General features: G+C 43.7%; 1 protein-coding gene across 12 annotated transcripts in view; it reads right to left on the bottom strand.

Annotated features, from left to right (window-relative positions):
* The window catches only part of LOC126855505 (serine/threonine-protein phosphatase 4 regulatory subunit 1-like), a 124,161-nt gene that overhangs the window by 15,957 nt on the left and 95,541 nt on the right, over window positions 1-12,663 (bottom strand). For 4 of the 12 annotated variants that reach the window (XM_050603227.1, XM_050603228.1, XM_050603230.1 and 1 more), the window contains one exon: window positions 9,726-9,898. The exons of the other annotated variants lie outside the window; for them this stretch is intronic. In XM_050603227.1, coding sequence (XP_050459184.1) covers window positions 9,726-9,790 — 65 coding nt within the window. In that variant the 5' untranslated portion in view covers window positions 9,791-9,898. The remainder of the gene's footprint in view (window positions 1-9,725; window positions 9,899-12,663) is intronic. 12 annotated transcript variants of the gene reach the window in all.

Consider the following 12,663-nt stretch of genomic DNA (forward strand, 5'->3'; position numbering starts at 1 on the left):
TTAGTCTCTGCCGACACCTGTCCTAGCACGTACCCTCCTGAAAACATTCCGCAGGTTTAAGCCTTGTATACAGCCCGATAAGATCGCGCTGTCTTTGAATTCCCGGCTAGTAGAAAGCTGAGCAGGTGCAGGCCGTAGCGCGTGGAAGAATTTTTCTGTCCGACAACACAAGAGAGATAACGAGCACGATCGATGACAATAAAATCCGTTAATTAATAGTGAGGGGACTCTGATCTCTAATTAGGGTGCAATCGTGCATCTTGATCGACTGATTTCTTATCACGTGACTATTGCAATGGGAGATGTTAAACAACGAGCGCGTGAGCCACCACTAACATTGATAAAAAAAGTCGATGCACTTTTTCATAAATCTTCTATCGACAAGATTTATTTATCAAAAAATTTGGTTTTATTAGAAATTAGCTGAGAAAAATTGTTTCAATGAATAAAAAATAAATTTTAATCATTTTTAAATTTTAATCATACAAATCTCTTTTAATATATCAATCTTTCCCTTCGATTTAATTCACGTTCAGGATTTCGCAAAGCAAATACACTTTGAGAGAGCGAGGAGACTAGATTAGGCGGCTCTCGCTCCAATTTTTCCCGCGCGAGATTTCGACACTCCGGGAAAAGAAAGAGATCGGACGGCTAATGTCGCGAGTATCGAACGAGAGTTACGCGGCGAAACTGCGCAGCGCAAACTTGCTACGCGCGATGAGCATCTCCAAGTCGATCGGATGGACATGCGATTCACGGGCGACCAGTTTTGCGGAGTCGTTTCGAACAACACGCGGCTTTCCATCTCTTCCTCTCACCCGCGCAAAGACGCCTCGCGAGAAGATGAGGAAGAAGAATGCATTGACGAAGGAAAAATAAGAGGAAAGCGAAGGAAAGAAGAAAGAAAAAGAGAGAGAGAGAGAGAGAGAGAGAGGAGTCTGGTAGCCAGAGTCTCCGTGCTACGAAGGGGTTATGGAGGAGAAGGAATGTTGTTGTTGTGCCGGGAAGCGTTTGCACCGACAGAGAGGGGCGAGGAGGGCGGGGTGCAACAATATAACCGGCGGCGTGGAAGAACCCGATGCAAGGAGAGAGATAGAGAAAGAAGAGAGACAGTGGAAGAAAGATGCAGAACGAGAAGGAGGGAAGGAAGGAGAACCGGTGGAATGAGATCAGGGGGAGAGGGAAGACGAAGGGGGTGGCGACGCGCTGGAGGGGAGGCGAAGTCAATGCACCGCGGGGGAATGCATGCAACGCCAGGCAATACACGGGGTCCTACGTCAGAGAGTGCATATTCTACGTTTCGCTTTATATACCGACCGTAGTTCGTTCGCTCTCTCTCTCTCTCTCTCTCTCTCTCTCTCTCTCTCTCTCTCGATCCGGGGCTACTATAGGTACGCATACACACAAGTATATACGCGTTCGATGTTGTTTCGGCCCGTTCGAATTCGTCGATGCGCGAAGTTGTTGTATGCAACGCATCGGTGACCCTGCATTGTCTGATCTGCTCTTTGGGATTCGCGATCGAAAATATGTTTCGTGAAAAAGAAAACATTGACCTACATATATATGATAATTATATTCTATTAAATATTTGTCAATTTTCCGATAATTTGTATTGTCTTTTGTAGCGAAGTATTTTTTTCTATCTGAGTAATGAGGGGCCTCGTTTTATCCTCGCGATGATAGAATTACAAAATTGCGTTTTTGGATAATCCAATTTATATAATTTTTATTATTTGCGATTGATGTATTTAGTATATTGAAGTTACTAATGTATGAAGGATAAGCAATTATACTCAAAATTAATTTGACACAAATTATTCAATAAATTTGATTTTTAATCCAAGATTTAAACTGTTTTTTGTATTTGTAAATTTTCAAATTTATCGCACTAAATTAATTCATTTAAAAAATTCACAACTTCATTTAAATGACATTCTAATTTTCAATTACACGCAATACATTTGTAGAAGACAACAGCTCTAGAGCTCGAGAATTTTGTGTAGAACTTTACTTTTAAAGATTTTCTCAGCGGTATCTAATTAATTTTTTTGCAGAATCATCTATTTTTGCATCATCTATTTTTACATCAATCGTCTATCTTTTTTTAATCACGATCTACAAATCCTTCGCATGTTTATCGTATCGCATGTATTACAAGTTAAAAATTTAATTCAAATCTCGAGTTTGGAATATGATATGATTGGCATTATTAAATTTGCTAGATGAATATGCTGGATATTTATTTTTGATTAAATATATTTAATCAGATATTAACTAAGGTTGTTTCCTGTCACGCGAATAAATTGCGGATGATTTTTTAAAGCTAAGAACTAATAAATGTATATCGAGTCTTAAAACTCTGTTTTCCATGGTCGTTACACCGAGATAAGAGTTTCAGAGCTTATCGACCATCAAATTCCTTCTCTTTCTAGGTCATCTTCACTACTAATACCACTGTCACTCCTCATTAGAGTAGTATCAACGTAAATGGAGCATTGCGATAAAGCTCTCAATATCTCGACGTACTACACGTGGCGCCTCGATACAGCTGTGTTTATCGCAACTTATGGTTGAAGAGTATCGAGATATTCTTGAGTATCAATAATTTTCTTTCTTGCTTCAATCACTCGGCCCTTCGCGTTGGCCTCCTTCTCTCATGCATTCGTTCTCTTTTGCAACGCGCATTCTTTTATAAGTAGGTACGCTCAAGAGATACATGAAGAGAAATAGAAAACATCGTGCGAGCAAGTGAAAATATGCTACTATTATTATTCGCGTATATTAAACGTAAAGATACTAGATTCCGCGTATATATACGTGCGTGTATTGTACGCGTGAGGGAACATCAGCGTCGCCACTTCGGTCGTCGTTCGAGTGGGAAGGGAGTCAGCGTGAGTAGCGTGTGTACGCGCAGCCGGCGGGCGCATGCGCGTAGCGGCGAGCGAGAGGTGCACTGAATGAAGTCTCCCACCACTATCTTCGCCAGAGACGTCGCCGCCACAAACGCACACACGTAGACCCGGGGATCGGAGTATCGGATAAGCGGCGAGTGCGTCGCGTCGCGTCGAGGGCGCGGTTACACGATGCGGCGCAGAAACGCGTCTCTACGCAGACTGAAAATTCACAGATCGAGATGATCGAAGACAATTTTTTCAAATTTTTTTTTTTTTATTATGCATCGCCAATTTTTAATCGATTTCTTTTAATCTAAATTAATTCAAGCATGTATATTTTAAAAGCAAAACAAAAATTCTTTTTTTATTCTTATAATTTATTTCTATTCATGCTTTAAAAAAAAAATCGTTAAAAATAATTATATCGCAATATAATTTAAGATATTTATAAAACATCCTTAAGGTTAATCCAGAAAAAATTCTTAAGAAAAATCCAGAAAAAGTCTTAAATTTTTAACAATTTAAACAAATTAAATAGATTATTCTTTCTTCTGCATTCTTTCCTTTATATTTTTATTTATTAGAAATACAGTTTGAGATGTATCGATCTATCGATTAATATGACGACTGCTTCGCGAAGGTAAATCTTTCGTTCGCAATACGGCACAATACCGGATGCCCGAGATCGTTGTTCTCGTTACGGCCACCGTCGCCATCACCGTCATCGTCATTGTCGACCTCAATCCGTGTTACAAAAGCAAATTAGAAATTTGCTCGACGCGGAAGAATCGTTACCGGAATCGTTATTGCACACTACAATTCCTTCGATATCGAGAAAGAATGCGATTCTCATTAAAAAGTCAATAAAATAGTTTGTTTTAATACAATACTAAGCGTTGACGTATACAAAATTCAATCCAATATATTCAATTAAATATCAATAAATGATCAAAGGTATAATAATAAAACAATTCATATAATAATAATTTATACGCGTTTTCGTTTTAAACATATGTTAATTCATTCACGAATATTAAACGCTGAAGTACAATTGGTTATTTAAATCGTAAGACAACGCAGAATTTTCGCGACAGATTGTTTACCGCGTCGCGGACAAGCTGTAAACAAAAAAAAGAAAAAAAAAGTATCTAAGATTTGGCGCGGTCCCTATGAGGCGCGCGACGACATATGCCGAGCCGCGTGTGCAGCTGCTATGTCGTCCATGGGGTTTGGGTCGGTGGGTGACACGTTTCGTGCGTCGTGCACGGCTGGTACACACGCGGGATTCGGCGTAGGTATTGATTTGTGGAACGCACGCACCCCCTTCGACGCTCTCTCTCTCTCTCTCTCTCACACACACACACACACACACACACACACACACACACACCCTGCCGCGCCACGACCGCATCGTTTTCTTTCTCTCTCTTTCTTTCGCACGCATGGCGCGCATGTTTACGCGTGCACACACGCTATGGCGCGTCGTGTAGCCTCCCCTTCCGTCGCCCCTCACGCAACGCCGTACGTGTGTATGTGTGTAACATTGGTCTCTTTTCATCCTAGTTACGGACGCGGTTCGGAGACCGCCTCCCCCCCATGCGCATCCCGTCGGCCATACGCACGCGGGGTGACTGCATCCTTTGGGTGGGTCAGGGCCAAAGAGACAGACGAGAATAGAGCGGGAATGTGCGAGACGAGGTCGAAAGGGAGGAGGAGGGAAGAGGGAGAAAGGGGAAGGGAGTCTGTCAAATCTCTACCGAGGTCTCTGCACCCTGTGATTTCGCGTCAGCTGGCTCAGATTCTTATTACAGTCCATATTGCAACTTGAGATCCGCCGAAATTTTTCTTCTTACAATGTATCGATCAAATTGATAAACTTATTTCATTTTTACTTCTGTAAAAAATTGTAATAATTGCTCTGAAAGTTTATATTAAAAAATAAAAAATAAATTATTTAGATTGCGTGTATTATTAATAATTTAACTTAAAAAATATCGATGTTTGTTGAATATATTTCGTGCAATTAATTCTACAATTTGTGAACCAAATTTATCAAAATTGTAATTGTTAAATATTTGTTGCATAAATATATTAAAATTTTTATTCTGGTAAAAAAAAAATAAAAAAAAAATGTATAAAAGAATATAATAATTTTATGAATCTTTCTCTAATTGTTGGAGATGAAGATTATCTCAAAAATGAAGAAAATCATCTTCATCTAAGGCATCACAACTGAGCCATCAGGAATGTCGATCGACAATCAATATTGCTCGCGTTCCCATGAACGGGAGTTATCTCAGAATCGGGGCGTAAAAGGAAGTGCGATCGAAGGACACGGCAAAGAAGGCCAATGGAGAGTAAACTCATCTCGGATGAGAAAAAAAGAGAGAGAGAGAGAGAGAGAGAAAGCGCGCGGCGAGAGGGCGCGAGAACGCGCGTCGCGATGTACGACCCGGTATGTATCCCAGGCAACGACAGCATACTTCTGCGTACCGATCTGCACGCGTGTGCGTGCATATATGCGTACATATGTGCGTATCGTGAGAGCGTGGAGGAGAAAGAAGAGACGCGCACCAGCACACGGTGGTGAAGAAACGGACCGTTCCCGGGAGTGGCGGCGGCGGCGGCAGAACGATGTAAAGGATGCGAGAGTGGCCCGCGGAGGCGGAGTAGCCGACCGGAGAAAAAAGAAACGAAGGACTCTACGAAGGGAGACGGAATGAAAGAGAGAGAGAGAGAGAGAGAGAGAGAGAAAGGGAGAAGGAATAGGGAGAGGCAAACGGCCGAAGTAAACAAGTGGAAGCGGTGGAACGGGGACGGTCAGCGCGGTGCATTTGGTGCATTCCTGCAGTCTGCGCCGCGCCGCGGGGTCCGAAGAGACCGGGAGAGGAAGAGAGATAGCGAAAGCGAAGGGAACACGGACGCAGGAGGATGAGGAGGGAGTAGCGGTATCCGAGAAGGCAGGAAAGCGAAGGGAGCGAGAACGAGACAGAGAAAGAGAGAGAGAGTAGAGAAGAGAAAGAGGCTCCGCAACGCGAGGCACGCCACTTTGGACCGACGGACGTAAACCGCATTCCCGGCCGTGACCTTCGCTAGGACATCGCCACTGCCCCCACCCCCAACGCCCGCGCTCCCTCCCCGCTCCTCTCCGTCATCCCCGTTCAGCGTCGTTCGTAGCCCTCCGTTTCTCTCTCGCCCTTCCCAGCGTCCCGCACTCTTCGAATGTTCTCACTCTCTGTCTCTCTCTTTCTATCTCTCGTATAACTACGACGATACTGTGTGATCCTCGCAGCATCGTAGTAGTCAGTCGCTCCTTCTTCGATCACTTCGCGTCTTATCTTTCTCTCTGTCTCTCTTCTCGTACCCTTTACGGCTATACTCGTGAGTACGCGAAAAAGCATGCGTTTACAAGAATGGCCGATGAAATCCTATTTTTTGGCCATGAGAGTGTCTGCTTTTTGTTAAAAAAATATTCTCTTGGAAACAATAAAAATTTCTTTATCACAATTTTTTTTTTCTTTTAAAAGATTAATGACTAATATGACGTTTAAAATACTCTAATATCGATTGCAGAAAGGCAACTGGTTATTATATTTATTATCTTCGATCGGAAATTATAGATATCGTAACTTCTTATCATCAAACTCTGACTCATACATTACATCAACACTTATGATATGACAAAACATGCATGACAAACGAGTCATTTCCTACTATTAGAGTCTATCTACTGATTTCTGACCGTAAATCTGAACGAACGACGTGCGTGAAGGTAATCGCGCCTGAAAATAATCGCCGATTTCGAGAACTTCGTACACTTATTGTTCGGCGCTCGTTAACTCCTAATCTCGACGATTAGGACCGCTTCGGCAGCCATCAATTAACGACGGAATCTAATAAAACTCGGAGACCCAAGGGCGGCCATGATTCAACGCGATGATTCAGAGAGTCGAGCAAATTTCGGAGAACACGCGACGAGTCACGAATCACGTGTCACGAGCGAAGGCCCTACGCGATTGATGCCGACGATTCAAGCACGAGAGAGAGAGAGAGAGAAACAGAAACGTAGAGAGCCGTTTTAATTTTCTGGCATAGGCCAAGAGGCCAAAGACTTTTCGAGAGCGAAGGAGAAGCGCGAGGAAAAAAATGTGCGGACGTACGGAGGGTAATGGACGGATGGCAGAGGGGAGGGGGGGGAGGGGCGAGAGGAGGGGGCAACGAGGGCCCGGGGGCCAACCGGGGCTCGGCCCTAAAGAATTTCAAAGTGTGCCTCTCCTCGCTCTTCCTCTAATTTACGAGCGGTCGCCCTGAATTCGTGCAAATATTTGTCGAGGATCCGACTAACGGGTGTACGCACAAGAAAGGGGAAATGTCAGAAATTGGGAAAGGAGAAGTGGGAGTAAAGAGTAGATGATGAACGAGAGGGGAAAAAACGCGAGATAAAGATGTCATGAAGAGTCATTCATAGTTTCTTTATAGGAATCTTTTCCTTCGCATCGCTTCTTCCGCGCAAACTGTGTGTATACCTGACACATTTCGGCATTCCCTCCCCTCCCCTTCCCCCCCCCATCATTCGAGTTCCAAAAGACTTCTTTTTGAAGAAAGCCGGCGTCTAGCCGGAAGCGCCTACTACAGACAGTATTCGTCTGCGAGGGCCAAGAACAGAGGAAGAGAGAGAGAGAGAGAGAGAGAGAGAGAGAGAAGGAGAGAGAGGAGAGCATGTTGAATACCTGGAAGTCGTGTTAACACGCGCTGCTGGACGCTACAAGCCCGCTCCAATTAGCATCTTCTTTTTCTTCATCGATCTCTCTCCTTCCCTCTCCCCCATCTTTTCTCGCGCCTTCTCGTCTCTCAGCGGTATTCTTCTCGGTGTCCGGCCGAGAGAAGCGAGCACCTGTTGAACGGTCCCTTCCCGAGGCAGCTATCGCAGAAAAGTATTGATTCGCGATGCCGAAGGTGTGGGATTTTCGGAGAATTTCTCGAGCGAGATGAGAGAGACGAAAAAAATGCCAAATATATCGCGGGGTAAAGAGAATCATTTTGTGAAAAAAATCGTTAGAAATTAAATCATGAGAGAAAATATTATTTGCAATACGCACACGTGCGCCAAACTTCGTATCATCGGAACGATCTGGTTGAATTAATTTTTTACAGATAGGCTAAAAAAAATCTATCGATCACAGATGCATTAACCTGTCGTTAAATAAATGTCTGTGCGCGATAAAATGATGAATTACAGTAGTGTAAAATAACCATCAGTTACGAGCGCCAGTCTCAGTTGATACGTCTATCTTAGCAGCAAGTTCAAAGAGTCAAGTGTAGGCATTAGTGATTCACAGCTTCAATGACGCAAAATATTGTACCGATGCACCTCATAAATTATTAAGCGACGGAGAACAGCATGATAATACAATTCCACGCAAACGGTATCTCTTAAGAATATCTAACGATTTCTTCTTGACTGCAATTATAAATTTTTTTTTCAATACCTCATCGCACAAGAGCTTTAGTTATTCTCCATTAACGAATAGAATAAACCGCGAGAAATCAATTCGTATAAATTGAATTAAAAATTGGCGTCGATGCTCCAAGTTTTAATCTCGCATTCCTGACATTGATGAAAAAATAATTAGCATAACGTCGCGATGACGGTCAACTCTATCATTCAACTCGTACGCTCCTGGATGAAACGCGGCGGCATCTTAATAATTCGGGAGAGACGCTCGCGGGAGAGATATGAATGGGAGAAGTAGGAATGGCGTGGCGTGTTGTTTACCGTCTAGCAGGAACGAAGAAGTATCCGCGTGCATGTCGACAGAAAAACGAGGAGGGAAGGGGGAGGGGGGGGGAGAGAAAGAGTGAGAACGTAGAAAGGTACGACACGGGAAGAGAGAGAGAGAGAGAGAGAGAGAGGAATGGATGGTGGGGAAGGAAGGAGGGAGGGGTGCTGCAGGGACGGATTTAGTCGGGAGTTGGGAGAGCATGTGCGAGGAGCAAAGGCATAGAGGATCTGGTACGAGAGACTGTGGGGGCCCCCAGGATTCGAAGAAAGAAGAAATACATAGAGTCAACGACCCAACGAGAAGAGTAGAGAGAGAGCCGTCGCCGTGGTATTAAGTCGCGCTCGGGACTTTATTGCACACACGCTTCTCACTCTTCGGGCTTTCCTCTACTATTACCGCGATTGATCGTTGGCGGTTACGCGCGATTAACGAGAGTCTTTTGATTCGATTAATCGCGCGCGCGCGCGCGCGACGCGAGACAAAGCCGGGGACGTTCGTGTAAACAATCGATTGCAAAATAATATGATAATACAACGTGCGTTCTAACAATTGAATAAAATCGTAATCGTGAAATTTCGCCTCGTCATTTCGGGGGAAAAATTACGAGTGAAATATATATATATATATATCGTCGAAATGCTGCTTGTTTGATCGTTTAGAAAAGGATCGAAATCTAATCTGTAATTTCGTCAAGATCGAAAGAATTGAAATTATGCGAGATTATATGATCGTCTAGCGCGTGTAAGTCAATACGGATTTTTTTTTCGCGCGCGCGCGCGCGCTGACCGACACGGCGCGACGACGACGAGCATGCGACTATTTCCTGTCACATTCCTCGCCTCGGATTCCAACGCGCGGGCTTCCATCGAGAGTCGTATGAATGACCGTCGCGGCGACGTGGATACACGGTCGTCGATCTCCTGACGTCATGTCGGGCGGCGACAGCGGCGCGAGGCGGTCGTGTTACGACCGTGCGACCGTTATGTGACCGATTGGCACACGACAACTACCGACAGAAAAATGTGTCCAATATATGTGTGTGCACCTTAGCTGCGTATTTCTCGCGTCGCGAATAGCTGTCGTATTAGTCGTAGCAGTCTCAATGTCCATCCGCCTCTCGGGTCGTTCGATTTGGTAGAACAATGTCTCGAGAGATATTCGTCGAATCTCTCCTCCATCGCGCGTTGCAACCTCCTTCGACGACACCTTCTTCGATACCTGCGAAATGCATTCTCACGTGAGACTTGATGCACCTTTAACCGCGAAACGACGTCACAAATTTACTATCCAAGAACACATATAAATACATGTATTTGGTAGATATTTTTAGACTGCGTTTCTTTTAAACATAACTTTTCAACAACAACAAAAAATCAAAAAAATTATTTAAAAATCTTATTTAGACAAATATTAAATTATATACATTTTACATCAAGTCTTTTTGTAATAAATAACAATGAGCGAGTATTAATATAAATATATTGTAATCACAGACAAACTTTCAAGAAAAAGAGAAAAAAAAAAAAATCAGACGGGTATCGAAGAAGGTTTCGCTGCGGTTGTATATAAAGAGCAAAAACATCTCGCGCCCCGATCTATCTCTTTCCTTATCTCCAACGACGACGTGCGCTCGCGCGTTACGGTCCGTACGAGTCAATTATGTGCGCTCTCGGCCGAATTAACGATACGGAGGGAGGAAAGAGAGAGATAGAGAGGAAGAATAAGATGCGCGTCAAAAGACGTATCGCGACGCTGAACGTGGGATAAGCCGAAGGAACGAGCACTGTCCGGGATAATTCTGAATCGGCGCGATTAAAAGCCCAGGCGCGCATTTTCGGCGAACGAGATTGATATGGAGTTTAAAGAGAGATAGAGAGAGAGAGAGAGAGAGAGACACGAACTCTCCATCAGCAAGACGAAGAGAAACGCAGAAAAGAGAGAAAGAGAAGGGGAGGGAAAAGGGTAAAAGGGGTCTCCGAGGGGTTATGGGATATGAGAGAACGAGACATAGAGAGGCACATACACAGGGAGAGGAGTGGAAGGGGAACGGGGGGAGAGGGTCAGTAGCTCCGCGTTCTCATGCATTCCGCTCTGTCATGGCGGCCGCAGGCCGCTCAGACGCTCCTCGTCCGTCCTCGTCGTATGCACATGCACACACCGGAGGCACCGGCCTCGTTGCCCTCGCTGAAAAAGGAGCGACCGAGGAAGAAGACGGAGAGGAAACGTACTTCTGTGCGTGTGCGTGCGCGTATATATATATATATATATATATATATATATATATATGTGTGTGTGTGTGTGTGTGTGTGTGTGTGTGTACGCGATGTTTATTGAGCATTCGGGGACACGGTTCCCCTAAGAACCACCGTGCTTTGTGATCATTCGCGCAACGCGTCTCCTCGTCGCGGCGGATTCTTGACGCGCGCGCTTGACAGTCCGTTACCAGTACCTTCGATATCCCCGATACCGTCTAAAGCTAGAATTATCGTCGATACTGAAAAAGATCCTTTATCGTTGAATACTTTTTACATCGCAATCATCGTTTCACAATTGCCTAATGATATCCGTAATATCGGAGCCTTCTATAACGATGCATTCTACAATATCGATAAGTAAATAAATGGATATAACACTTAATTTTTTACGGAATGTAACGATTTATTGTTAGAACGCACAATAGGACGAAATATGATAAAGGGCGAGAGGAAAAAAATAGAATTCGCCGCGCGATAAATTACTTGGGAGCAAGAAAGCGACAATGGTGGCGCGCGCGCGCGAAAGAGAGAGAGAGAGAGAGAGAGAGAGAGAGGGAAGGATACCTCTGGGAGATGGGGGAAGAAAGAGAGAGAAAGAGCGCGAGACGGAGGTGAGACGAGGAAAGAGGGAAGGAAGGGGGGAGGCAGGGGGAGGACGGCGAGGAGCGCCCACTGTGCTAAATGCTCCGCGGCGAAGGCGCCCGCTCTCACGCTGCCCCGGACCCCTTGCGCCGCCTCGGACCCCGCGGGCCCTTCTGTACGACGACGTAAACAAGGCACGGGACCGTGGCCCCGAAACGATACGTGTGCGCGCACCTATATAACGCGGTCTCCTTTATTCTCCCGCGTTTGGTAATTCAGCCGGTAAATGAGCGCCTTTCGCGAGAGGGTATATATATATATATATATATATATGGTACAATTGTGTTCCCACACATATATATTTATAAAAAAAAGTAATCGCTCAAAAAGATACTTTATTCGCGCGAGATTTATTTTATTTTGTCCGCGACAAAAGCGTCGAGATCTTCGTCGAATTTTGAAAAAAAAAAAAAAAAATATATGCAAGCGTGAAAAATTGATATATATTTATAACGAAATGTTTCAACATCACTCGCGTATAACGAGTATAAATCGGACATAAAGTAACATTTTCAATAAGCTTGCAGCACTTATTCGATGATGCAATCTGGTTTATGTTTGCATTCGAAAATATCCGAGATGATTTATGATGATTTGCGCAGTTTTTAGACGAATATAAGATAGGCGAAAATATAAGAGAATAGATTGATATCGATTGTAAATAAAATTCCAATATCATCTATCTCGAATTGATCACGTTGGATCTTGCGATAAAATAGTTCGCGAATTAATATCTTCTTTATTTAAAATATCTATCATAATTCTATTTATCATAAAGAGAGACAAATAAAATATTCATTAAAATTCATGCTTTATCGCGTCCAAATTTTCAGATAATAAAATTATTTATTTATTACATTTTATCATAAAAGTTTCTTCTTTCAATAATAATGTTATAGTTCATAAATTCTTTTCGAAAAGAATGTTAGTCTTAAAGTTATTCTATCAAAGAGCGCTATATCGCTTCGCTTCCTTCATATCGAGCTCGATTCGAACTCGATTTTCGCGAGAGCAACGCCTCTTCCGCTTTGTTGTTATTCATAAAGGTCCGAGACGGTGCGCGCTCGCGCGGTACGCTACGAAAGT

This window comes from Cataglyphis hispanica, chromosome 16, assembly GCF_021464435.1.
Source record: "Cataglyphis hispanica isolate Lineage 1 chromosome 16, ULB_Chis1_1.0, whole genome shotgun sequence".
Taxonomy (NCBI): Eukaryota; Metazoa; Arthropoda; class Insecta; order Hymenoptera; family Formicidae; genus Cataglyphis; species Cataglyphis hispanica.